Raw genomic sequence first — 24,751 nt, forward strand, 5'->3', positions numbered from 1 at the left:
TTTGACAGTGAAAATATATTTCTCCATGATTATTATAATTTCATGATAATACACTGTCTCCAACAGATAAACAAAAACATGACTCAGAAACAAAAATCAGTTCTGCTGATAGCACATTTATTATATTTCAGAATAATACACTATGTCAGAATTCAGGTTTCAACAACAATCTAGAAATCCCTCATGCGCCTGAAAGATCCGATAGTTGAGCTGTAGCCTCCCCAGTCACTGTATCTCCTGTATTCACCAGGCCTCATGAAGTACTGTCGCCCTCTGTAGTTGGGATGTTCATAGAAGATCCAGTAACCGTCCATCACATGGCAGGAGTGGATGTCACGGTAACGGAAACGGTCGTAGACAGATGGACAGTCATCCATGAATTCCATCATCTGCCCTCCAAAGTCAGGCCTCTCGTAAATCCTCATTCTGTAGGTGCCTCCTCGGTACTGGAATGGACAATGTAAAACACTTGTTAAAACTGTATCTGTTAAAACAAGAAAATGTGTGCAGACGTATATTACCAAAGACAGAAGTTAAAAATGATTTAGAAATAGATTACTGGCCATTGATTAAAAGTTTCCACTTGCAGTTAAACCATTAGAAGCAATGCAGATAGCATATGAAACTGAAACAAAATACATTCAAATATAATGTATCATAACTTGGTATTCTAACTGCAAGGAGATCATCACTGAAATTATAGATGAATTCTTAATGAGTTCATTGTTGCCGGAGAAGGGTGACTCAAATTCCATCTTGCAAAGAAAGGTTTCTCAATTATGAAGTGAGAGAAACCAAACTGACCATCAATTCATTGGATAAAGTGAGTGACTAAATAAGGCATGATCCACCTGTTAAAGTGCTAATGGATAGCTGGCTACCTCCTTTAACCTGTAAATATCTTCATCAGATGGGGATCGAAGGAAACTACTCAATCTTCCACTAGGAGATTAGTCAAGTTTGTTCAAGTTCAAAGCTGGGTGAAGTTTGTATCTGTTAAGTGAAGTATTGGCCTAGTAATGGCCTGAACAACTTTCCAAAACCTGCAGATTCAGTCAACATTTCAATTACAAAAATTGAAGCACACAAAAATATATTGCTAATGTTTACCTACAGGTCGCCTGTGCACACTCTATTCAGGAATGCATGTGAAATACTTGTCACCCTGGTCAAATTCCCCAGGCGTGTACTTGGAGAAGTACAAAAGGAATATAATGAAACTTTTGCACATTGATACATCAATCTTCCTGCTTACTTAGTACAAATTTACAACAAATTAGAATCATGCCAATACAAAACAGACATTTTTTTTTCCTTCTACATTCCCAATTCTGGTTGCTGTTTGTAATACCTCAATCTTTTTTATAACATATGAAATAAGATGCAGCCAGCAAAATTAAAATATAGATTTGTCATTAATGATAGAAAAAGAGGAAATAATCTTAATAATTCAATTATTATTATGAAAGTCAATTTCATTATTGATGAAGGTTTTTGGAAATATAAGGTATGGAAAAAATTTGATGTCTTATAAGAGAAATAAAGCACGTCATCAAATGATTGGAAATGTCTGTTCATCATGCATTTAACATGTTCATTAAACTTACTTGTGGGTAGGAGCGACATGACCTCACACAGTCATTGAATCCCATCCAGCGCTGGTAGTCAGGATACTCCCCCCTGGTCAGAACATACTGGTATCCCATGTAATTGGGTTTCTCATACAGCACCCACCAGTCACTCTCAACACGGATGGAGTTACAGCGGCTGAAGTAAGGGGACAGGTCGGCACAGTCACTGCTGCACTCATAGTGCCGCCCCTGGAAGTTCCTGTCCTCGTAAAAGATGATCTGTGGGAATTATACAACTGAGTCAATAATTGCCTTAATTTAAGATTTTATAAAATATTATTAGCAGATGTGAATAATATGTAGGTTGACCTTACCTTGCCCATTTTGAGCTTTGCAGTGAGTGAACCAGCTTCCTGAGATGTAGTACTGTTCTGGCCAGCTTGATATTTATACTCTGGACTGAAACACTACTGAAGGGAATACTTTTGTTATTCTAATGGTTTCAACAGCGTATATCAGCAAAATGACAAATTAGAAAAATAAAGACCTATAATCATTACAAATAAAATCCCCTTATTCAGGGTTATTGATAGGGCTAATTCTTCTCATTCTGCTTTTATGCGGTTTCAATTGTTCCTAAAAACATTCGAATGGCACGAATCCAAGCTCAGTTGTGTTGAGTACTGTAAAGGTATTGTCACTTTGTTGATCTGCTTTATAACTTTGTTTTCAAGAATGGATTGGTATTCTCTGTTTCTGAATATTAAGTAGATATTAATGTAATAACTGCAAACAAATATTCAGCTTCATGCATTATCTGTACAATTGCTACAGTGTGTCATGGGAATCACAATGTTTTTCTTCATTCTGGCAATGCAATCAGCATTATTTTGTACCAGGTTTGTCATTGGCTGTTTGTGTAAAATTAATGTGAAAGCTCATTAGGGGATTGGAAGGGTTTCTTGTCTGATTAAAGTTGGTAGGGATGAGTTTTAAAGACTAGTGCAGCTTTGAGGCTGTTAGTTGTTTTGAGGGAGAGAGTTTATGTGAAATCTTGCCTCTGTCCCAGAGGGATGATTGATGGAACCAGAAAACTAGCACTACATGAGGAAGAAAAGGAAGGGCCTCTTTCCAAAGGATGACAGGAGGAAGCCACCTTGACATGCTATAAGACACCTCTCATCGTCTCCCCTTTTGCTTCCATCAATCCTACCTCCTGTTCTTCTCCAACATATTGATCTCTTCCTGGCTCTCACCATTGCAAGGTTGACACTTCTTCAGATAATAACAGGAAGTTATTCCAGGATGGATGCAGCAGGAATCTGACCCAGGTCCTCTAAGTCTACAATGTGCTCAGCAGTTGTGTTCCTGATGTGTATTCCAACATCAGTAAAGAGGGCATCTGTCACCTGGGTGATACACTGGTATGCAAGTACCTGTGAGATACCATAAAGTTCTCACTGATGTGGGCATTATTGACAGTGACCATCTGCCTCGAAAGTCAGAAGACCAGAGGAGAGGGATAAAGGTCAGAAAGGAGAAGGAAACATTACCCTGAGCTCAAGATGTACATATTGATGTAGATGACTGAGGTGACAAATGTCAACCTGGACTCTTTGGGCTGAATTTCCATTCCTCAATGCTGATGAACACACATTGGGGGGACTACATGAAAGCACGTGGAGACACAATTTCATGCTTATCTCCAATTCCAGCCCCCTGCCATTTTCCCAATTTAGAAAATGTAACCGATTGCAATCTGACACACACTCAAAGTGAATGTTTGCTATTTAAGTGGTCATTCCAAATTAAATTTTCACTTAGACTGTCATTATTATGCAGACAGGTAGGTTTTTGAAAGCTTGGAGATGATGCCTGGTAAGCCAATTTGAATATCTTGGGATAAGGCTGGTGTGGAGTCAAAAGCCTTCTGGTAGGTAAGTTTAAAAGTTCTTGTCAACTTCAACAGTCATTATTAGATATTGTATGAAATGTTAAATATATTATTTACATCATGATTACTCATAACACTGTTTCATTTAAAGTTAAAAGACCATTACATTTACCAGCACTGTGTAAGTTCAATTTCACACTGTCCTGATACTTGCTGAATCCATCATGCATTTTTCCAACAAAAAAAGACAAATTTGGGAAGAGCTCATGAAATATAGAACAAGACAAACAACATTTAAGTTCTGTTTGATAAATATTGTCACAAAACTCTTGATCAAACATAACCCAGTGAAAGTCGGATTGAAAAGAAATCTTTAATCTACTTAACATCTTGCAATCTTGTGCAAATAAATAAGCAGATATTGAGCAACCACACCAAAGAAAGACAAAGCTTTCCAAGCACAAAAAGTTATAAAACAAAACTAACAGTCCATTTCATCTGTGTAAACAATTCCTCTGCAATGTAGTTTGGAATTCAGCTGAACTTTCACAACGACACTGCCTGGCAACTGTACCAACAATGGTCAGTTGAACAGATGGATGAAAACCTGTTTTGCCAAATTGTTTTATAATGAATGTTTTGTTTAGCTCCAAGATATCTTTATTCAATTAATTTTACTGAGAGTTGTTTACAGAGCTGCAAAGTAGATGCATACTGGCTAATTAATGAGTGGTCTTGGAAAATGAATGACGGAAGGGGGACTAAGAATGAACAGAAGATTTGAGAGAATATGTAAACATTTACGGAGCATTGGGTTTGGGTGGTAAGGTGAGGGTCATAACATCATAAATACAACTTAGCTGATGTCCCAGAGAATAGAAGTGGGCCTTCCTTTCTGCTGCCCTCTCTCTTGTGGCTTTGGAGCTGCCTCAGTATGTAGAAGCCCCAATGTCAGCCTACCTCCAACTTCCGAAGGCCAAAATTCCATCGGGAGGTGTTACCTTATTGATGCCAGGAATGCAACATAGGGAAGTCTTCCAACTTGCATCCTGAAACAAAGATAAAAATAAAGCCCCTAATTGAAAATGGCTGCAATTTCCGATAGTGCAGAACCCATTTTAGCTGTAGTCTCCCTCATGCTGGACTGGAGTCTGAACAGCTCTGACACCTCGCTGATGAGGTAATGCCAAGGGGGTGACAATGTTTAAACTTGCAAAGTTCTTAATGATGGCTTCTAACTTGGCTGGTCTGCTGCAATTTAAGGGTTTGATAATTTTAAAATGTTCAAAAATTTTGGCTAATTTGGTCTAATTCAGACAGGCTGCTAATCTCCAGACTTCATAGGAAAAATTGCAATAATGTAGGAAACAGGCATTTTAAGTAGTCCATGGCATTGTTATTTAGCCTCAGAATTAGTGTGGGCAGATTTAGAGGCTCAAATTCTCCTCTGACCCCATGGGAAGATTGGAGAGGATGGAAGTGGAAGTGAGACTTAAGATCACATGACATTGCAACTATTACTTTTACCAACCCAATTCAGTTCAATCCAATCAAGGCCAGAAAAGTCTGGGCTAATGAAAAATTGAAACTATGAAGATGCTTAGAAAACAATCCCTTTTTGTAACTTTGAAAGTTAGCAAACATAGGAAATTAAATGTAGAGGCAATGGAAAAGCACTCTAATTAGCAGGATGTGACTATAGGTGTCCCTCATACATCTGCATTGTCACCTCAACACTTCATAATTAACAAAGAATAGAAATTCAAATATCCAAATGAGCCCTTGATCCAAAGTTTGGAAGTTTATATTTAATGCATATAGAAGCATACATTTACAATGACAGAAATAAGTCACTGGTTAAAACTATGGAAAATAAGTTTCAATGCAGGCAAATGTGAGGCCCTCTATCTTGGGCCTAAAAGGACTGAACAAGGTCTTTGATAATTAATCAAAATCTAGAACAAGGGGGAAGTAAAGTAAAGAGACGTCAAGAACTCAATAAGAGCCATGAAGCTACATAGATATTAAAAGAAAAATGTTGGGATTTATGTCCACAGGACAGAATTTATGTCAGTTGTACAAAGCGCAGTTTAGACCACACTAGAACTAATTCTAGGCATTATGCCATACAAAGGTATATTGAATTTGGAGGGAGTGCAGTGTAGATTGAACAAAAAGATTACTTGACTCCAGGCAAATGTGACAAAATCATAAAAGCCCTCAGAAATTCAAAGTTCACCCCCATAACATGTCATTTCCAAATTTAAACAAGGAAAAACAAAGAGTTCCAGACACTGGAAATCTAAAACAAAAACAGAAATTGCTGGAAAAATTCAGCAGATCTAGCAGGATCAGTGGAGAGAAAGCAGAGTTAATGTTTTGGGTCCAGTGTCTCTTCTGCTGAGCTTTACCAGTAATTTTTAGTTTTTATCTTCCCAATTGGATGTGGGAGGGAATGGAAAGCTGCAATTTTGCTCATGGTCATTTTATTGAAGTAAGTGTCTGAATCCTTAATTGTACGTATCACATCATTGAGAGAAGGTCTAAAACTTGTGAATGTGTTTGTATAGCCAGAGCACTCTTTTGGAGAAATAAGATACCCCTCTGGGTCTAGTTGCAGGGCACTTTTGAGGGATTTAAAACATTCCTTGGCAGAAGTAAGGCACCTCTCAAGGCACTAAAGCCAGATGCCATTTGGGTTGTCAAAAGTGGATATACTTGTGCAAAAATGTATCAACTTATTTGGACAGTTCAGCTGTTAAAGGAGCTATCAAGACTGACAAGGCATTTAAAAGTGCAGCCATTTAATCTTTGAAGAAAAATTGGAGAGTTAGAAAATTCAATCTGTTTCTTGTCATTAGCCTGAAGGATTCCAATGTTAGCTTAGTGCAGCACAATATATTTCGCAAGGATACATTATCATACTGTACCTTCCTTCCATTTCAGTACTTTCCATTTCACAGCTGCAAGTGAATCATAGATCAAGTCTACAGTGCAGATAGAGGCCATTCAGCCCACACCAACCTTCTGAAGGTCATCCCACCCAGACTCACTCCCCCTTAATCCCATATTTACCATGGCAAATCTACTTAACCTGCACATCCCTGGATACTACAGGACAATCCGTCCAACCTGCACATCTTTGGATGCTGGGAAGAAACCAGACTACCTGACAGAAATCCGCACAGACACAGGGAGAATGTGTAAACTCCACAGACATTTGCCTGAGGTTAGAATTGAACCCAAGTTCTGGTGCTGTGAGGCCACAGTGCTAACCACTGAACCAATGTGCCACATTTAAATAGGTTTCGATAGTTTGATGCAGAACATTTGAATTCCTATATATGGTGCACATGAAAATACAGTTTGTTGAGATGACATAATTTAAATAGAATACATGGATCTTTATGAATGTGTTTTTTCTTAATATAATGAAATTTGCAATAGCTGCATTTGATTAAATAAGGCATTTCATTTGTGCATGGATCTTGAGATCTGCCCATGATAGATTCCATGTGCATTGGCGTGGTAGGTGCTGCTATGGCCAGGGATTGGTATGAGTTGACACCAAGTTAGCATTGGAGCTATAAATGGTCAGGTTGGATAAAGGATCATTGGTTAGACTGAAGAGTTGAGGACACGATGGGGCTTTGGTTTGTTAATTAGGAGGTATAGAGAGTGCAGAGGGTCTGTGGAGGTGGGTGGCTTAGATGATATTCAGGGGGAATGCCATTTCAATGTATGAAGGGGAAAGAGATTTTCATGACAGCACATTTCTAGAAATAGTCAGTGTTGGGCATGTGGAGTCTTTCAAGACCAAATTGTTATGGATGAAGATAGCCACGTCTCTGGTCTAACTAGAAGAGTCTTACTGAGAAACCAATGGGAAGCTTATTGGATTGTGGCAACTATTTAATGATTTACGATATCGCAGAAACTATAGGGTCACACCACACTCAGGTCTATCTCCCACCAGTTCCTTCTTTATTCTGGCCAAGTCCCATTGACATCATAACAGTGGGAGTTGCTTACTGCACCCCATCAATTATTAACCCTTCCAGATCCTTTCAGATCACATACAAATCCATAATGGTTAAAGGATATAATTGAGTTGGAAACAGTTCAGAGAAGATTCACTCAACTCCTTCATGTGATGAAGAGTTTATCTTATGAAGCAAGATTGAACAGGTTGGCCCTTTGTCCATTGTAGTTTAGCAGATTGAGCAGTGATCTTGTGGAGACATTTCAGATCCCCATCGAGAGAAACTGACAGGGTGGATGTCCTGAAGCTGTGTCCTCTTGTTGGAGGGATTAGAACTACGGGACACAGTTCAAAAGTAAGAGATCTTCATATAAAGACAGAGAAGCATTTTCTTTCAGGGTGTTATTAGCCTGTGTCATGCTCTTCCTCAGGAAACAGTGAAGATTGCACCATAAAATTTATTCAAGGCTGGGTTATTGACAGACATGACCATTAAGGATCATGATGGGGTTGGGGGAACAGGATAAAGGAGTGGCGACCACGATGAGATCTGCTATGATCTTATCGAGTGATGGAGCAGGTCTGAAGGGTAGACTGTCCTACTCCTGCTCATTTACCAGTGAGGATGTGAGTTTAAATGAACTGACTGAGAGTGTAATGGAAGCAGATTTGATGATGGCTTTCAAAAGGTAAATGAGTAAGCAGCTGAAGAGGAAACATTTATTGGGCTGAAGGGAAAAGAGTGAGGGAGTAATATTAATTGTCCTGTTCTTTCAGAGCTGGATCAGATATTACAGGTGATTGACCTCCTTTTTCTGTTACCTTTGATTCTATAAATGGGAAATCAGCTTGAGGCAAAATGGCCTGCTCTCAGTGCTTTATTTCTTCAGCACAGAAGACTGAATAGCAATATTATCCAGGTTTTATTAACACAGTGGAGCAAAATAGCAACAATTTAATCTTTCACTTAGATTGTGAATTCAAAGAAAGAAGGAAATGAATGCAAGGTAAACAAATCACAGACAAGCCTTAACAACAGAAGATCTCTTTATGTTCTGCAGAGTGGCTGATATCTGAAATGTGTATCCATCTAAATAAGCAGTGGTATCATGAATAATCGACTCAATAAAAGCCTGGATAAATATCAGCAGAGAATATATGTGGCGGTTATGTAAAGATGAAGGCTGTGGAATAATTTATTGATCATTTTCCCTGCATTATCCAAGGTTGTGAGTGATGAAGTATGGTCATAAATCTGTGGTGTGTATCAGGACATTGCAGAGATTCTGGTGCATGCAGCTGCGCTGTCATTACCTGGGAAGCTTAAACTTTCAGTGGGTTGATTCCTGATGCTTATGACCCTCCATGAATGCTTCTTACATTGAGGTCAGTGTTGGACTCTTGGGCTAGATATGTGGAACTTATCTAGATACTAATTCTGGAAACGATGCACAGTTTGATCTCTGCTATAACTCAGTGTATAGCCAGTGTAACTGAACACCATAAATGGACACCTACCAATAATCCATTCCTCCCACCAAAAAATAACTACCATCTCCCATCACCTGACCCGAGAGTAGAAACAGACCCTTCAACCCAACTCTTTCATGCTGACCAGATTTCCTAAACTGAATCAGTCCCATTTTCATGTGTTTGGTCCATATTCCTCTAAACCTTTCCTATTCATGGATCTGTCGAATGTCTTTTAAATGTGTAAATGTACTCGCTTCTATTACTTCCTCTGGCAGCTCATTCCATACATGCACCACCCTCTGTGTTAAAATATCACCCCACAGGTTCCTTTAAATCTTACGCCTCTCACCTTAAACCCCTGCCCTTGAGTTTTGAACTTCCTTCCACCAGGGAAAAGACCTTGGCTATTCACCCAATCAATGCCCCTAATGACTTTATTATCCTCTATGACGTCACCCCTCAGCCTCCTAAACTCCAGGGAAACAAAGTCCCAGCCTCTTATAATTCAAACTCTCCAATCTTGGTAACATCCTTGTAAAACGTTTTTTACATCTTTTACATTTAATAACCTTCTTCCTACAGCAGGGCAACCAGAATTATACACAGTATGCTAAATGTGGCCTCGCCCATGTCTTGTATAGCCATAACATGACGTCCTAACTCCTATTTAGACCAATGAAGACAAGCATGCCAAATGCCTTCTTCACTGCCCTTTTAACCTGTGGCACCACTTTTAAGGAACTATGTACCTGCCCTCCTTAGATTTCTCTGTTCAACAACACTCCCCAGGGCTAACTGTGTAATTAACAGTCTGGTCCTCGTTTGTCTTACCGAAATGAAACACCTCACATTTATATGAATTAAACTCCATCTGCCATTCCTCAACCCACTGGCCCAGCTGATCATGATCCCATTGAAAATAACCTTCTTCACTGTCCATTATACCAGCAATTTTGAGGTCATCCATAAACTTACTAAACATGCCTTCTGTATGATCATCCAAATCAATTATAAATGACAAACAACAGTGCACCCAGCACTGATCCTGCGGCATATCTCTGGTCACAGGCCTCCAGTTTGAACAACCAGCCTCCACCATTACCCTCTGTCACCTACCGTCAAGCCAATTGGTTAGCTCTCTCTGTATCCCATATTAACTAATCTTACTAACCAATCTACCATGCAGAACCTTGCTAATCCATGTAGACGACTTCTACCACTGTGCCTTCATCTAGCTTCTTGGTCACGTCTTCGGATAGCTCAATTGAGTTTGTGAGACATGATTTCCCACACATAAAACCATGCTGACTATACCTAATCAGTCCTTGCCTTTCCAAATGCAGGTAGATCCGGTCCCTCAGAATCCCCTGCAACAACATGTCCACCACTAACGTCAGGCGCTCCCTGGTATATAGTTCCCTGGCTTTTCCCTGCAGCCTTTCTTAAATAATGGCACTACGTTAACCACTCTTCAGTCTTCTGGCACCACATTGTGTCTGTTGATGACATGAACGTCTTTGCTAAGGGCCCTACAATTTCTTCTCTAGCTTCTCACAAAGTCCCTGGATACACTTGATCAGGTCCCAGAGATTTATTTATGTTTATGTGTTTTCAGACCTTCAGCATCTCCTCTTCTGTAATATGAATTTTTTTCAAGACTTCAATATTTATTTACTTGAATCCTCTAGCTTCCATTTATTTCTTCACAGTAAATACATATTCATTTAGGATCTCACCCATTTCTTCTTCCATACATAGATAGCCTTGTTGATTGTTACGGAGCCCTATTCTCTCCCTAGTTACTCTCTTGCCCTTAATATACTTGTGGAATCTCTTTGGATTCTCCTTAAACTAAAGCTACCTCAAGTACCCTTTTTGCCCTCCTGATTTCCCTCTTTAGTATACTCTTATTGCCCCTATACTCCTGCAGGGATTCATTTGATTCCAGCTATCTATACCTGACATAAGTCTCCTTATTTTTCTTGACCAGAGCCTATCTCTAGTCATTCAAGGTTCGCTACTCCTGCCAGCCCTGCCCTTTATACTAGCAGGAACATGCTATTCCTGAATTCTCGTTATCTCACTTTTGAAAGCCTCCTGCTTGCCAGATGTCCCTTTATCAGTGAACAGCCTCCTCCAGTCAAATTTGGCCTGACCACAATTTAGAACTTTAACTTGTGGCCCTTACCTATCCTTTTCCATAAGTGCTTTAAAACTAATAGAACTATGGTCACTGGTCCCAAAGTCCTCCCCACCTTCCCGCTCCAACACTTCAGACACCTGACCTGCCTTATTTTTCAAGAGGAAGTCAAGTTTTGCCCTGTCTATAGTAGATACAGCCACATATTGATTGAGAATGTTCTTTTGAATGCACTGAACAAAGCCCCCTCCCCCCAATCCAAGCTCTTAACACTATGGCATTCTCAGTCTGTATTTGGAAAGTTAAAATCCCTTACTATTACAACTCTATTATTACAGCTACCTGCAATCTCCCGACATGTTTTCTCTGCAGGATCCCGCTGATTATTGCGGGGCCTATAGTACAATCCCATCAAGGTCATCCTTCACTTCTTATTTCTCAGTTCCACCCATATAGCTTCACTGGACAATCCCAAGTACTGCCGTGACAATTTCCCTAATCAAAAATGCTACTCTCTTTCCTTGTTTTCAATCCTCCCTATAGCATCTATACCCCGGAACATTGTGCTGCCAGTCCTGTTCCTCCCTCAGCCATGTTTCTGTAATAGTTATGATTACCCAGTTCCATGTTGCTATACATGCCCTGAGTCCATTTGCCTCAGCTGTCAGGCCTTTTTGCTTTGAAATAAATGCCGTTTAATTCATTGTCTCTCTTGTCTCACTACTGCTTAGGGTGCCATCCCCCGTCTGACCGGTTTAAAGCCTCCCCAAATAACACTAGCAAATCTCCCCGTCAGGATATCAGTCCCTCTCAATTCCGGTGCAACCTGTCGCTCTTGTACAGGTCGCTTCTGCTCCAGAAGAGATTGCAATGATCCAAAAATCTGAATCCCTGCCCCTGCACCAGCTCCCCAGCCACACATTTATCTGCTCTATCCTCCTATTCCTACTGTCACAACCAAATGGCATGGAAGTAATCCAGAGATTACTGCCCTTGAGTTACATTGAAAGCTGCACTGCTGTTCAGAGGTTTGACTAACAACCAGACTTGAATCATGATAGGGAACAGTTGAAAAGTAACTTTTACGGCAGTCTTACATTTTAGAACCTCCTCACCCCCCACCAACTGCAGAACTTTTAGATGCAACTCTGGTGTTTTTTAATCCTTAAGGACTATTGGGAAGCAACTCCCCTGGTAGACACCAAGCAGTTATTCACCACTTTAGTAGAGCTGTAATGAATTTGCAGGCCACAAGAGGCCACCAAATTCAATAAATATTTAATAATACGAGCTTCTCAGGAAAAATATCTCACTTGGATCAAATTAATTATCTTTTGAATGCCATGTGCATTCTTGATACTGCTAAGTGTTACAATAACACTTGTTACATTCAATTGGGATTGTCAAGACAAACCATCAGCAGGTTAACTTAGAGTTGAATGGCCCAGACATGAAGGAATCTATTGCAATTCACAGTTGCTGGGGGAGTTGGCAAATGAATAGGGGAAGTAATCATTGCTTCAAGCCTTCAGGCAGCAATATTGCTCAGGGTGAAAAATAGTTTCCTAGAAGAGTGAACGAGTGAGGAGGGAGCATTACACTCCAGCAATCAAACAGTCTTGGTTACGAAGAGTGATTTGACTTTTGTCCTCGTCTTCATGAGATGGGAGCATCACTGTGGAAGCCAGCGTTTGTTACCTATTCCTAGACATCTTTGATGGAATGATGCTGAGCTGCTTTCTGAGTTGAATAACTGCAATCCATTTGGAGCAAATGCACCTACAGTGCTGTCAGGTGTTTTGTTACAGTAAGTACAACTTGGCTACAAACAGAACTACTGTTAGTAGCCAGCAGCCTGAAAATTTGGAAGACAAATTTTCAGGAGCATTGTTGGAATGTTGTTAGGCATATAGCCTTTGCAGTATCTAGTACTTTAAGCAGCTTCTTAATATCATAAAGAGTGAATCAAATTGACTGAAGACTGGCATGTGTGATGCTGGGGACTTCTTGATGAGGCGAGGTGGGTATTCCACTCTGGAGTTGAAGCTGACTGCAAATGCTTGATCTTTATCTTTTGCACTGATGTGTAGGAATGTTTGTGGAGTGCCCCTCGCTCCCCCCACCCCCCCACCCCCAACCCCAGCTACCTGCCCCTCTGGTTACTTGTGTAATTCTCTGCCAACAGTCATGATTGACTAAGACTGCAGATCTTTGAAAATCTGATCCATTGACTATATAGATCCTTAGCTTTGTCTATTGTATACTGCTTGTCATAGAAGTTTTCCAATGTTGTAAGTTCACCAATTTGACACTCAATGTTTAAGTCTGCCTGGTGCTAGTCTAGAATGCCTTTCTTCACTCTTCTTTGAGTCATGACTAATCCCTCATCTGGATGATAATGGTGGAGTGGGAGATATGCAGGACCTTGAAGTTAAAGATTGAAGTTAAATGCGGTTCTGCTGCTGCTGATGGCCCACAGCACTCAATGGCTGCCCAGTTTTGAGTTGCTTGGTCTGCTTGAATCTACACCATCATGGTAGAGTCACACAATATGATGGAGAACATCCTTACTGCAAAGATGGAACTTCACAGCAGTCACTTCTGTCAGTTCTGACATGGACAGATGCGTCTTGACAAGTAGATTAATAAAGGCAAAGTCAAGTAGGTTTTTCCCTCACCATCTATTGCAGGCCCAAACTGACTGATATTTCCCTCAGGATTCAGTCAATTCTATCAGTTCTGTTGTGACTAATTAAAGTGCACTAGTTATATAATTAAATAAATGTTTGAGCTTTTTTTTTTATAAAGCGGTGATATTTAAAATGATAGTGGCTCCAGGGGTTTGAATTCACCCTTGGGTGACTTTCTGTATGGAGTTTGCACATTGTCCACATGACTGTGGGTTACCTCTGGGTGCTCCAGTTTCCTCCCACAGTCCAAGGATGTGTTAGTTTGGTGGATCGGCCATGCTAAATTGCCCGTGGTGTCCAGGGATGTGTAAATTAGGGACATGGGAAATGTAGACTTATAAGGTAGAGGGCTGGCACTGGGTGGGGTGTTCTTCAGAGGGTCAGTGTGAACCTGATGGATTGAATAGCCTGCTTCCTCACTAAAGGAATTCTATTTCAATTTCTTTAACTATGTCTCAGTCATAGTCCCCAGCATAATAAATGGGAACGTTCATCCATCTGAAGAGATGTTTGAATGAACAGGTATGTTTCTGGGGGATTTTGATTGAGCAGGTAAGAATAGGATGTCTCCTCTTGTTAGAGATTCAGGCAAAAGTGTTGCTACTTCAAAAGAAGGATTGCCCAGTGATGGAAAGACATTTCCCCTTTGAGGATTGTATTTCTTTGGAGCATTTCCTCACAATGTGGTAGAAACAGGACCTTTGAATATTTTCAAAGCACAACAAGAATAGATTGCTAGAAATGAAGGAGAAGTTTATCAGCCTTGACCTATTTAAATGAAGGAGGAGGTTTGAGAGGCTGAATGATCAACTCTGGCTCTTAAACAGCATGTTCATATGTTATGTATGAATAATTTAAATTTTGAAAATTAACACCCGTTGCATATATTTTCTTATTTTTAATGTTATTGGCTCCCTAATTAATGTCTTAAGGTCATAAAGCATCTGCATCAGCAAAGACACAGACACAATTTAAAAGAAAAGAAATGAGTTTCGCTTATAGTTCATTTATTATTTTTCAGAATATTTAACAGAATAAAGTCTGGTTTTCAAAAAAGAATTAGAAATCCCTCATTCGCCTGAAAGATCCGCTAGTTGAGCTATAGCCTCCCCAGTCACTGTATCTCCTGTATTCACCGGGCCTCATGAAGTACTGTCGCCCTCTGTAGTTGGGATGTTCATAGAAGATCCAGTAACCGTCCATCACATGGCAGGAGTGAATGTCACGGTAACGGAAACGATCGTAGACAGATGGACAGTCATCCATGAATTCCATCATCTGTCCTCCAAAGTCAGGCCTCTCGTAAATCCTCATTCTGTAGGACCCTCCTCGGTACTGGAATAGAGAGAAATGAAACATTTGCGATGCAGGTATGAAAATATCTATAGAACATTTTAAAATTATTGTTGTTGGTTGCTTTTATATTTGTAATCTGACCAGGGAACCCATTAACCTTTTGTTAAAAATTCACTGTTCAATCATTAACCAGCTATTGACCATTTCTAGATTGTTGTCTAGTTTTGGACAATTCCTGCTTGGTTATCCAATTGTCATCAATGTATTATTAAATATTTCATAAAATATATTACTGCTACTAAATTATGATCCGGATAGTTTCAGGTTGAAGCCCAATTCCAGAAAGCTCTGTTTATATGGAAGCAAGGATTCATTCTCTGAATAATGATTTGACATTCAGCAGGGAACATACGTTTGATGGGAAAGCACACTAAGGCCTTTAACCCTGTATTACCATTCAATGAGCTCATGGCTGATCTTTGATCAAACTCCACATTCTTGCATTTGTGATATACGCTCTAATACTTTTGGTTCACAAAACTAACAATCCAATTAACATTAATTAACTTTTGAAGAAGAAAGTTCCAAATTTCTACCACTTCATAGAGGTAACTTGTTTTATTTGCAAAATTTCCTGTTCTTCCATTAATCATTAAGGAATTCAAATAAAGGGAAGTGGGAAGAATAACTCATCTGAGTTTTTGATCTATTAAACAAACAACAATGAAAATTACCATTACAGATACAAATCAATTGATCAGTTTATTTTGCCTATGAGTACAGTGAATTTATGACTCACATATGGGTAAGAGCGACATGACCTGACACAGTCATTGAATCCCATCCAGCGCTGGTAGTCAGGATACTCTCCCCTGGTCAGAACATACTGGTATCCCATGTAATTGGGTTTCTCATACAGCACCCACCAGTCACTCTCAACACGGATGGAGTTACAGCGGCTGAAGTAAGGGGACAGGTCGGCAGAGTCACTGCTGCACTCATAGTGCCGCCCCTGGAAGTTCCTGTCCTCATAGAAGATGATCTGTGAGGGAAGAGCATTTAATGAAAAATTTCTATGTTACAACAATTTATTTAACAATGTTGAAAATATCAGACTCTCCTTTACCTTTCCCATTTTGAGCTCACTTTCAATAAAGCAATGCTTGAATGTGCTCTCACTCTGGGTATTTATACACATGAGAGGCCATTGCAGAGACTGCCTTTGTAATTTTAAACAATCTCAAGCACAGATCAGCAAAAAAAACAAAAGGTGTCACAAGCACCTTTATTCAGCGCATTAGATTGTCGCGGGCTCGTTTTGTTTTAATTTTGTGTCATTTTTCCCCTATAGGGGAAAAAAATGCAACAATAAATGAGAGGCCCTAGCCATTCTCAAGTAGAACTCACAAAAACCATTGAACTATGAACTCTGTGGAATTGTCATAAACTGGACATCACTTTGTTTTTCCAAACAGGTTCAATGTGGTTGAATGCTTGTCATTTTGCGTAATCTTTAAATCCAGGCAACTATTTCAAAGTTTGTGGGCTACATCATCTGAAACTATTGTAATTGAATTTCCCATCTCCTCTTTCAAAACACCTGCAGTTGTTGTTTTCTCATCCTGTTTGTCTGATCCCATGAACTCCTGGCCACCTGCCATCTTCTATCCTTGGTAAATTCCAAATTATTCATAACCCATCTTCCCATGTTATAACTGGCAATAAGTTTTGTCCAGCTATCACCCTTATTTGCAATGACCTGTACTGGTTCTTTCTTGCAACACCTTAATTTCAAAATTCTAAGTTTGTTTTTCTGTTGCTGTATAAGGCTAGAATCACATACTAGTCTTTATTTGGTAGCAAGCTGTTATTTAAAGAAATGCAAAATTTTTGATCTACAATGGTGTTCAAGATTGAGTCAGCAGGCAGGAAAATTGAGTGAAAGTCACAATTAGATCAGTGTAGCTTTAAACATAACATTGGCAGTACCGACTTGATGGACCGAAGGGCCCTTCTGTTCTTTATGGGTCAATGGTTCTATGATTAAACAGTTCACCAGACTCTCAGAGTCAAATGATTGACTTCTGCTCCTATTCTTTATGTTCTTACTGTACATATTGTGCATCTGACAAACACAGTTTCAATCTGCTTCTACAATTACAACACAGATGAGACCCTAATTATTCCCCACTCAAAGACAATGATGAGTGAGAGGAGTGATTGCTGGTTAGTGGAGATCAGTAGGATTTTTCTTCACTCTTCTTTCTAATGATGCCATGCAACTTGATGGGGTTCAGAAGCAATGTTGAGAACTAGCAGGGCTACGAGTTTCCGACTGTGTACCATTGTCCCTCTCCCACTGCAGGGAGGGTGCTGGGGCTATCTGGACCATTGGCTGCATATTTTGATTCTGTAAGTTTGACTGTACATCCGGTTGTTACTTGACCAGTCTATGAGATTGCCCTCTGAAGAGGACTTTGTTAGTGAGAGGACTTTGCATTGCCAATTGGACAGATTGACCAATCATTATTTCTGGTGTCTAGGTTGATGATAGATGGTCTGACCAGTTTCTTTGGGTGACTCACTAGGCCACTTCAGAAGGCAGTTATGAATCAAACACAAAAAAGAAAAAGTCAACCACATTGTGTCATTTACATACACATGTTGACCAGACTAGCAAAGGGCCATTGATTGCAGAGTAAGTCCTATCATTTTTTCTGCAGTCTACGCAAACAATGTAAACATGGTCAGGGCACTGATGAACTAGATTTCATGCTTAGATTGATCCAATAGATTTTATTAATTTAGCTTGAATTCAATTAGTAATTATTGTGTTATTTAAACCTCTGTCCTCAAACCATTTCCCAGAACCTTTTGCGTTCCTAGTCCATTAACATATCCACTACACTGGTATCCTCTAACTGACTGGCCAAGGAAAAGCCAATAGAAGAAGGAAAAGGCAAGCCAGGGATTGTTGTATTGTGTAGAACAATCAGTATGTCAATAAACCTTTCACAGACATGCTCATGACATAATGATATAAAGATCCTAAACTCCTTCTTAACTCAGGACCACTTGAAGCATGACATACTACACACGCAAGCTAATCTGTTGGAATTTCACTGCGTGGAACTGGTGTTGCTAATGACAAGAAAGTTGAGAAAGTATGATGATAAAGAAAATGTCAGAAGCTTGACAATGATAAAAATATTTGCTGCTTTTCACTTAAGCTTTAAAAAGTGACTTCAGTTACTTCTTTCGCTGCATGTATTTGTATCGTATGGATTGCTCAGCTTGCCTCAATTATATTCTGGATCAATGGTGCTGGAAGAGCACAGCAGTTCAGGCAGCTTTTGCTGAAGCTCCTCGATGCTGCCTGAACTGCTGTGCTCTTCCAGCACCATTGATCCAGAATCTGGTTAAATCCAGCATCTGCAGTCATTGTTTTTGCCTCAATTATACACCATTATTGCTGTCAGTCACTAGATGGCACCAATTCCCAACTTGGGTGGTTGCCTGAATGGCTGTTGAAAGTTTCCTGCCTGGATGTAGGCTCACCTTCTGCAACAATGATTTGGAGGTGCCAGTGCTCTCAATGACCTTGCTTTCAAAGAATTAGATTGATGCCAGAGGGTATCCATAGGGAGGAGGAGCCCCAACAGTGTCTGACAAAACATCAGAGGCCCCTGGTCCCACCACCTCCCTCCTGTTTGCAATGCCAAAAGTTTGTCACAAATCCTTGTTGCAGAGGGGGGAACGCTTGGCTACTGCTGGTGGTGATGAAGAGGCAGCACCTTGAAAGCTAGTGCTTCCAAATAAACCTGTTGGACTGTAACCTGGTAATGTGTGATATTTAACTTTGTCCATTCCAGTCCAGCACTGGCACCTCCAAATCATTGTTGCAGAAGGTGAGCCTACATCCAGGCAGGAAACTTTCAATTCTTCAGTGCCCTCACCCTGTCAGTGTTGGCCCTCTCAACCCAATTGTAGGATAATTGTTCCTGCAATGAGACAAATGGAAGGATTGTGTCTGATGTAAGTGGAAGGAAGTGAAGTGAGTGACAAGGCAAGAGCAGGAGAGGTTGGTAAGATGAGGAGGAAGTGCAGAGGACAGCATGGGCTAGTAGCTTGGGAATATAAAGTGAGTGAAAGCCATTGACACAATAAATGCAATTGTGGGAGTAGTGGTTGCTGAATCCTAGTGACAGTGCCAGAGTTAGAGTGAGTGTGCCCCTGTGAGTGTGAGGTAGCAAAATGAATATGGTGGCACTCACCCTTGCAGAGAACAGAAAATACTGATCCTGCTTCCATAGGAAGTTGAGAGATAGCCTTATAGAGGTTTATAAAACCATGAGAGGCATAGATAGGGTTAATGGTAGGTGCCTTTTCCCTATGGTGGGGGATTTTAAGACAAGGGGACACATTTTTAAGGCAAGAGGAGAGAGATTTTAAAAAGAAATGAGGGACAAATTACTTACACAGGGGTTAGTCTGCATGTGGAATGAACTTCTTGAGGAAGTGGTGGATGCAGGCACAGTTACATTTAATAGACACTTAGATATGTACACGAATAGGAAAGGTTTTGGAGAGATATGGGCCATGAGCAGGCAGATGGGACTAGTTTAAGTTTTGGAATTATGTACAGCATGGACTAGTTGGACTGAAGGGTCTGTTTCTGTGCTGTATGACTGTGTAGCAATGACCCTGTGAGCTTGAATTGAGACTGCCATACTCAAGTAATCTCTGATCATCTGAACATATGCAGAAACAAAATGACAGATGTTGGGAAAAAAATGTCAGGTGACTAGAAGTTGCTTGTGGGCCTTTGAGGATAGAGTCGAAACGTGTGGCTCTGGACAAGCACAGCAGGTCAGGCAGCATCCAATGAGCAGGAGAGTCAGCGATTAGGGGCATGAGCCCCTCATCAGGAATGTGGAGGGAGGAAAGGGATAAAAGATAAACAGGGAGGTTGGGCAATAGCACACAGTTAGGAAAGAGGAATGAGGGCTTTTTCCCACATTTAAATTTTGTTGAATTGGCTTACAGGCGTCAGAACAGGTTCCATCCTATAGTATTGGAATTGTTCACTTCAACTGAGCAAATGTTGACAGTACAAAACGAGGTGGGCATGCAAGCTGTGAAGAGGACACAAAAAGGCTGAGAAAAGTAGATTGGTGAATTGATTGGGAAACAGAGCGTTAGATGGAGTTTATTGTGGACAAGTGTGAGGTTATTTACTTTGGTATTAAGATTGAAAAGCAGAACAGTTTTTTAAAAGATGTGAAACTTTCAAATGCCCACAGAGAATTAGATGTGTTTTGTACCAAAGACGCAGCAAGTCAACATGCAAGCAATTATGGAAAACGTACAGCATGTTGGCCTGTATTGTAAGGGGATTTTGGAGTACAGGAAAAAGGAAGTCTTTCTTCCAATTTGCAATGCTTTGATGAGACCACATGCCAAGTACTTTTTGTCCCTATGTCCTCCATGTTTAACAAAAGGATATTCTTGTCTTGGAGGCAATCTTGAAAAAGTATTTTATTGGTTCCTGAGATGATGGGGTGTTCCTATGATGAGAAGCTGTGAACATTGAGTCTATACCATCTGGAGTTTAGCAAAAAATAAGCAAATGTTTCGGAACGGACTTGACAATAGATGCTTCATTCTGGATTAGAGTGGTGTTGGAAAAGCACAGCAGTTCAGGCAGCATCTGAGGAGCAGGGAAATCGACGTTTCAAGCAAAAGCGCAATAGATGCTTCATTGTTCAGTGCAGGTAAGTTTGAAATGGACAGGATCTTAGTCTCTTAGGAACTAGAGGGATATGGAGCGATGGAAAATGGAACTGATGCTGATAATCGATCTTCATTATGTTGAATGGCAGAGTAGGTTTGAGGGACTGTTTAGTCATATGGTCCATTCCTGTTCCTCCTCAGGTTAACCTATCAGTACCTTTGAAAAAAATAAATAATGGTGATGCACTGGGATTGAGATGATTGGCTTCTAATATCCACAACAATTTTCCATTGTGCCAGTTATGACTCCAACTAACGGATTTCTTTTGTTCATGTTTGGATCCAAGGCTGTCATGAGGACTGATATTGAGAGGCCCTGGTGTAGGCCAAACTGTGATGTTGAGGTGCCAGTATTGGACTGGGGTGGATAAAGTTAAAAATCAGCTACCTGATGAAGGAACAGCGCTTTGAAAGCTAGTACTTTCAAATAAACCTGTTGGACTATAACTTGGTATTGTCTGGTTTTTAAGTTAGGCCAAAACGAGCATCAGTGAGAAAGTTATTGTTGACTGTCTGTCACTTGATGGCACTGTCACCAAACCTTCTGGAACTTTGCTGATAATTGAAAGTAGACTAATGCCCTAGTGCAGTCGTATTTGTTGGATTGATGCTGCTTTTTGGGGACAGAACAGAACCTGACAATCTTCCACATTGCCCAGTACATGTAGTCTAACAGTATGGATAAGGTGCTCAAGCAAAAAAACAGCTGTAATTATACAGTGCCTTTTGCAATCTTCCTGCCTGCCTCAAGACTATTCACATGCTGTAATGTAGGAAACGGGCGTACTGAAAAATAGCTGGCCCTAACCAAACAGTGGGGATTATCTTTGTCATGTAACATGATTCCTTAATCTGTTTAATGAATTACAATCTGCTGAAGTATACTCTTCGGCTTCTGCAGCTTTGGCCAAATTCTCCAGTTGATCTTCCATGCTGTAGTCCTCAGCTTGTTTCTCTCTTATCATGTCTTGTGCTTTCTCAAGTCCATCTTGTACAAAGGAGCCAGCTTCTGATTCCTTGATCCTACTCTCAATAAATTACAAAGCATTCTATTTCCTGTTCTGGCTTCCACAGAGCTGACATTCCCATTGGTTGTCTTTCCTCAGGCATTGTCTCCATTCCCTTCAGATCTGCCTTATCTATCCTGTGATCCAGTAAATCGCAGAGAGTGGCTGGGAACTACTGACATTGCAAGCTCCCAATATTCTAGGCTGCAGCTGTGTTGGTAGAACACAAGACTTTTGTTAGACAAGCTGTAACACAACAGCCTTAAGAGAGCTGGAGGTGTGCCTTTTGAGGATTTTCTGGCTGCAAAAAGTGTGTTTATAGATCATGTCCAACTGTAATAATCTTGTGATAATCAGACAATGCTGAGTAAAACATCTCAAGACAACCTCAGGGGCATATTTTTAAGGTAAGAGGAGAATGATTTAAAAGGACATAAGGAGCAACATTTTTATCCCTAGAATGGTGCATTTGTAGATTAGATTAGATTACATTACATTACATTACAGTGTGGAAACAGGCCCTTCGGCCCAACAAGTCCACAATAACCCGCCGAAGCGCAACCCACCCATACCCCTACATTTACCAGTTACCTAACACTACAGGCAATTTAGCATGGCCAATTTACCTAACCTGCACATCTTTGGACTGTGGGAGGAAACCGGAGCACCCGGAGGATACCCACGCAGACACGGGGAGAACGTGCAAACTCCACACAGTCAGTCGCCTGAGGCGGGAATTGATCCCGGGTCTCTGGCGCTGTGAGGCAGCAGTGCTAACCACTGAATGACCTTGCAGGGGAAGTGGTGATGCGAGTACAGTTACAACGTTTAAAATTTGCATAAATTCATGAACAAGAAAGATTTTGAAGGATACAGGCCAAGTGCAGGCAGATGGGACTAGTTTAGTTTGGGAATATGGTCAGCATGGATTAGTTGGACTGAAGGGTCTGTTTCCATGCTGAATGCTGTCTATGACTCTAGGTCTCTAATATTTCCCAGTTTTGTTGGCAGGATCCCTATTCACACATTTTCTATTTCCCTTCTTTTACATTAATGGTCATCACATTACTGAGGTGATTGTAATGATATATTAGGTACATGACATCTGGATACCAGCTGTAGTGGACCATTTCTGCAAAGCTCTGAACATATGATCGAGTTGGACAAAATGCCCATGTAATAGAAGATATTTTATTATGTTGACAAATGGTTTATAATGACAGACTAGGAATCCCTCGTGTGCCTAAAAGATCCAACAGTTGAGCTGTAGCCTCCCCAGTCACTGTATCTCCTGTATCCACCGGGTCTCATGAAGTATTGTCACCCTCTGTAGTTGGGGTGTTCATAGAAGATCCAGTCACATGGCAGGAGTGGATGTCATGGTAATGAAAACAATTGTAGACAGTTGGACAGTGATCCAGGAATTGCATCATCTGTCCTCCAAAGTCAGGCCTCTCGTAAATCGTCATTCTGTAGGAACCTCCTCGGTACTACAATAGAGAGAAATGAAACATTTGAGATGCAGGTATGAAAATATCTATAGAACACTTTAAAATTATTGTTGTGGGTTGCTTTTATATTAGTAATATGACCAGGGAACCCATTAGCTTTTTGTTAAAAATTCACTGTTCAATCATTAACCAGCTATTGACCATCTCTAGATGCTAACAGATTGTTGTCTAGTTTTGGACAATTCCTGCTTGGTTATCTAATTGTCATCAATCTATTATGAAATATTTGGTATTGCTTGGTACTGGAATAGAAATGAGATCATATTGGTAAGGAAATAGCAAACCCATGTTTGATAATTACTAAGAGACGGAAATACAATGAGAGAAAGAATGCAGCAAGACCCAGTTAATGACATTAATAATGGAAGTAAAGCTGATATAATTCATTACCATCAATTCAGTAGGTCAATTATGTTTGAACACCAAACAGGCAGCTTCTATTTAATTTTGAACAGTTGATCAGTGAAATGTCTGTGACAGTATGTGTGATTGATGTTAGTTGATCCACACAGAATGAGGCTTATCAATATCTGTAAAAATCTAATTGTGACGAGACTTTCTCCAAGTGAGGGCAGCTTTCTCCTTTTTATAATGTATTAAATATTTATAATGAGATGAATGGAATGTGTACAAATATGTCTGTTAGAAAGGTGTACTCTATCTTAGCCTATCTGTAGTTACCTTACTACTTTCTACACTGTCAAAGCACCAAATTGGCTTTTAGTTCTGATTATTTGATTAAATACAAAATGATGTATTCTACTGTCTCCCAAACATTCTTGAAAATGTTAAGTATACCACCACCAGTGACCTACCACAAATTTCCTAGTTTATACAACAATTGATGTAAGAAACTATGCCTGTGGAACTTAACTGCAATTATGAAATTACAAGGGTTGATACTAAATTCTCACAGTGACTGTAACATGTGCTCGGAGATTGGTAAATGAGGTTGGATTTGTAACAGCAGACGATCCGCTACTGTTAATATCACTGCTGCAAGATATAATCAGACCAGTGGGAACAAGTATTCCTCTTCAGTGCTAATGGGTACAAGCTGTACACAGTAATTTTGAACACAGTAATTTTTTTTTAGTGTCACTCTGGGTAGAAAATGCGAACCACCAGAAATTTCTCACATTTTAATAGTAGGAGTGACATGACCTGACACAGTCAGTGAATCCCATCCAGCGCTGGTAGTCAGGATACTCTCCCCTGGTCAGAACATACTGGTATCCCATGTAATTGGGTTTCGCATACAGCACCCACCAGTCACTGTCAACACGGATGGAGTTACAGCGGCTGAAGTAAGGGGACAGGTCGGCACAGTCACTGCTGCACTCATAGTGCCGCCCCTGGAAGTTCCTGTCCTCGTAAAAGATGATCTGTGAGGA

General features: G+C 40.2%; 2 protein-coding genes and 1 pseudogene across 3 annotated transcripts; all 3 read right to left on the reverse strand.

Moving 5' to 3' along the window:
- Window positions 1–96: 96 nt before the first annotated feature.
- On the reverse strand, window positions 97–16,189 carry LOC122551304 (gamma-crystallin S-1-like). Of its 2 annotated transcripts, none has more exons than XM_043693013.1 (3): window positions 16,173–16,189; window positions 1,608–1,850; window positions 97–446 (listed from the first exon to the last, which is right to left on the reverse strand). In XM_043693013.1, exons 1-3 carry the CDS (start codon window positions 16,179–16,181, stop codon window positions 171–173), a joined length of 528 nt encoding a protein of 175 aa, XP_043548948.1. In that variant the 5' UTR covers window positions 16,182–16,189; the 3' UTR covers window positions 97–170. The 2 variants fall into 2 exon arrangements, with proteins under 2 accessions (XP_043548948.1, XP_043548947.1); XM_043693012.1 differs by lacking the exon at window positions 16,173–16,189 and adding an exon at window positions 1,946–2,041.
- Window positions 14,746–16,234, reverse strand: LOC122551306 (gamma-crystallin S-1-like). The gene is made up of 3 exons (XM_043693015.1): window positions 16,173–16,234; window positions 15,846–16,088; window positions 14,746–15,085 (listed from the first exon to the last, which is right to left on the reverse strand). The coding sequence occupies exons 1-3, from the start codon at window positions 16,179–16,181 to the stop codon at window positions 14,810–14,812; spliced, it is 528 nt and encodes a 175-aa protein (XP_043548950.1). The 5' UTR covers window positions 16,182–16,234; the 3' UTR covers window positions 14,746–14,809.
- Window positions 16,235–23,070: 6,836 nt separating this feature from the next.
- On the reverse strand, window positions 23,071–24,751 carry LOC122551897 (annotated as a pseudogene).

The sequence above is a fragment of the Chiloscyllium plagiosum genome, chromosome 7 (genome assembly GCF_004010195.1).
Source record: "Chiloscyllium plagiosum isolate BGI_BamShark_2017 chromosome 7, ASM401019v2, whole genome shotgun sequence".
NCBI classification, from domain to species: domain Eukaryota; kingdom Metazoa; phylum Chordata; class Chondrichthyes; order Orectolobiformes; family Hemiscylliidae; genus Chiloscyllium; species Chiloscyllium plagiosum.

Bases quoted from the DNA above. Each gene is read 5' to 3' on its own strand.
- LOC122551306 (XM_043693015.1), bottom strand. The intron at 15,086-15,845 runs GTGAGTCATAAA...TCTCTATTCCAG, and splicing joins CATGTCGCTCTTACCCATAT to TACCGAGGAGGGTCCTACAG.
- LOC122551304 (XM_043693013.1), bottom strand. The intron at 447-1,607 runs GTAAGTTTAATG...TGTCCATTCCAG, and splicing joins CATGTCGCTCCTACCCACAA to TACCGAGGAGGCACCTACAG.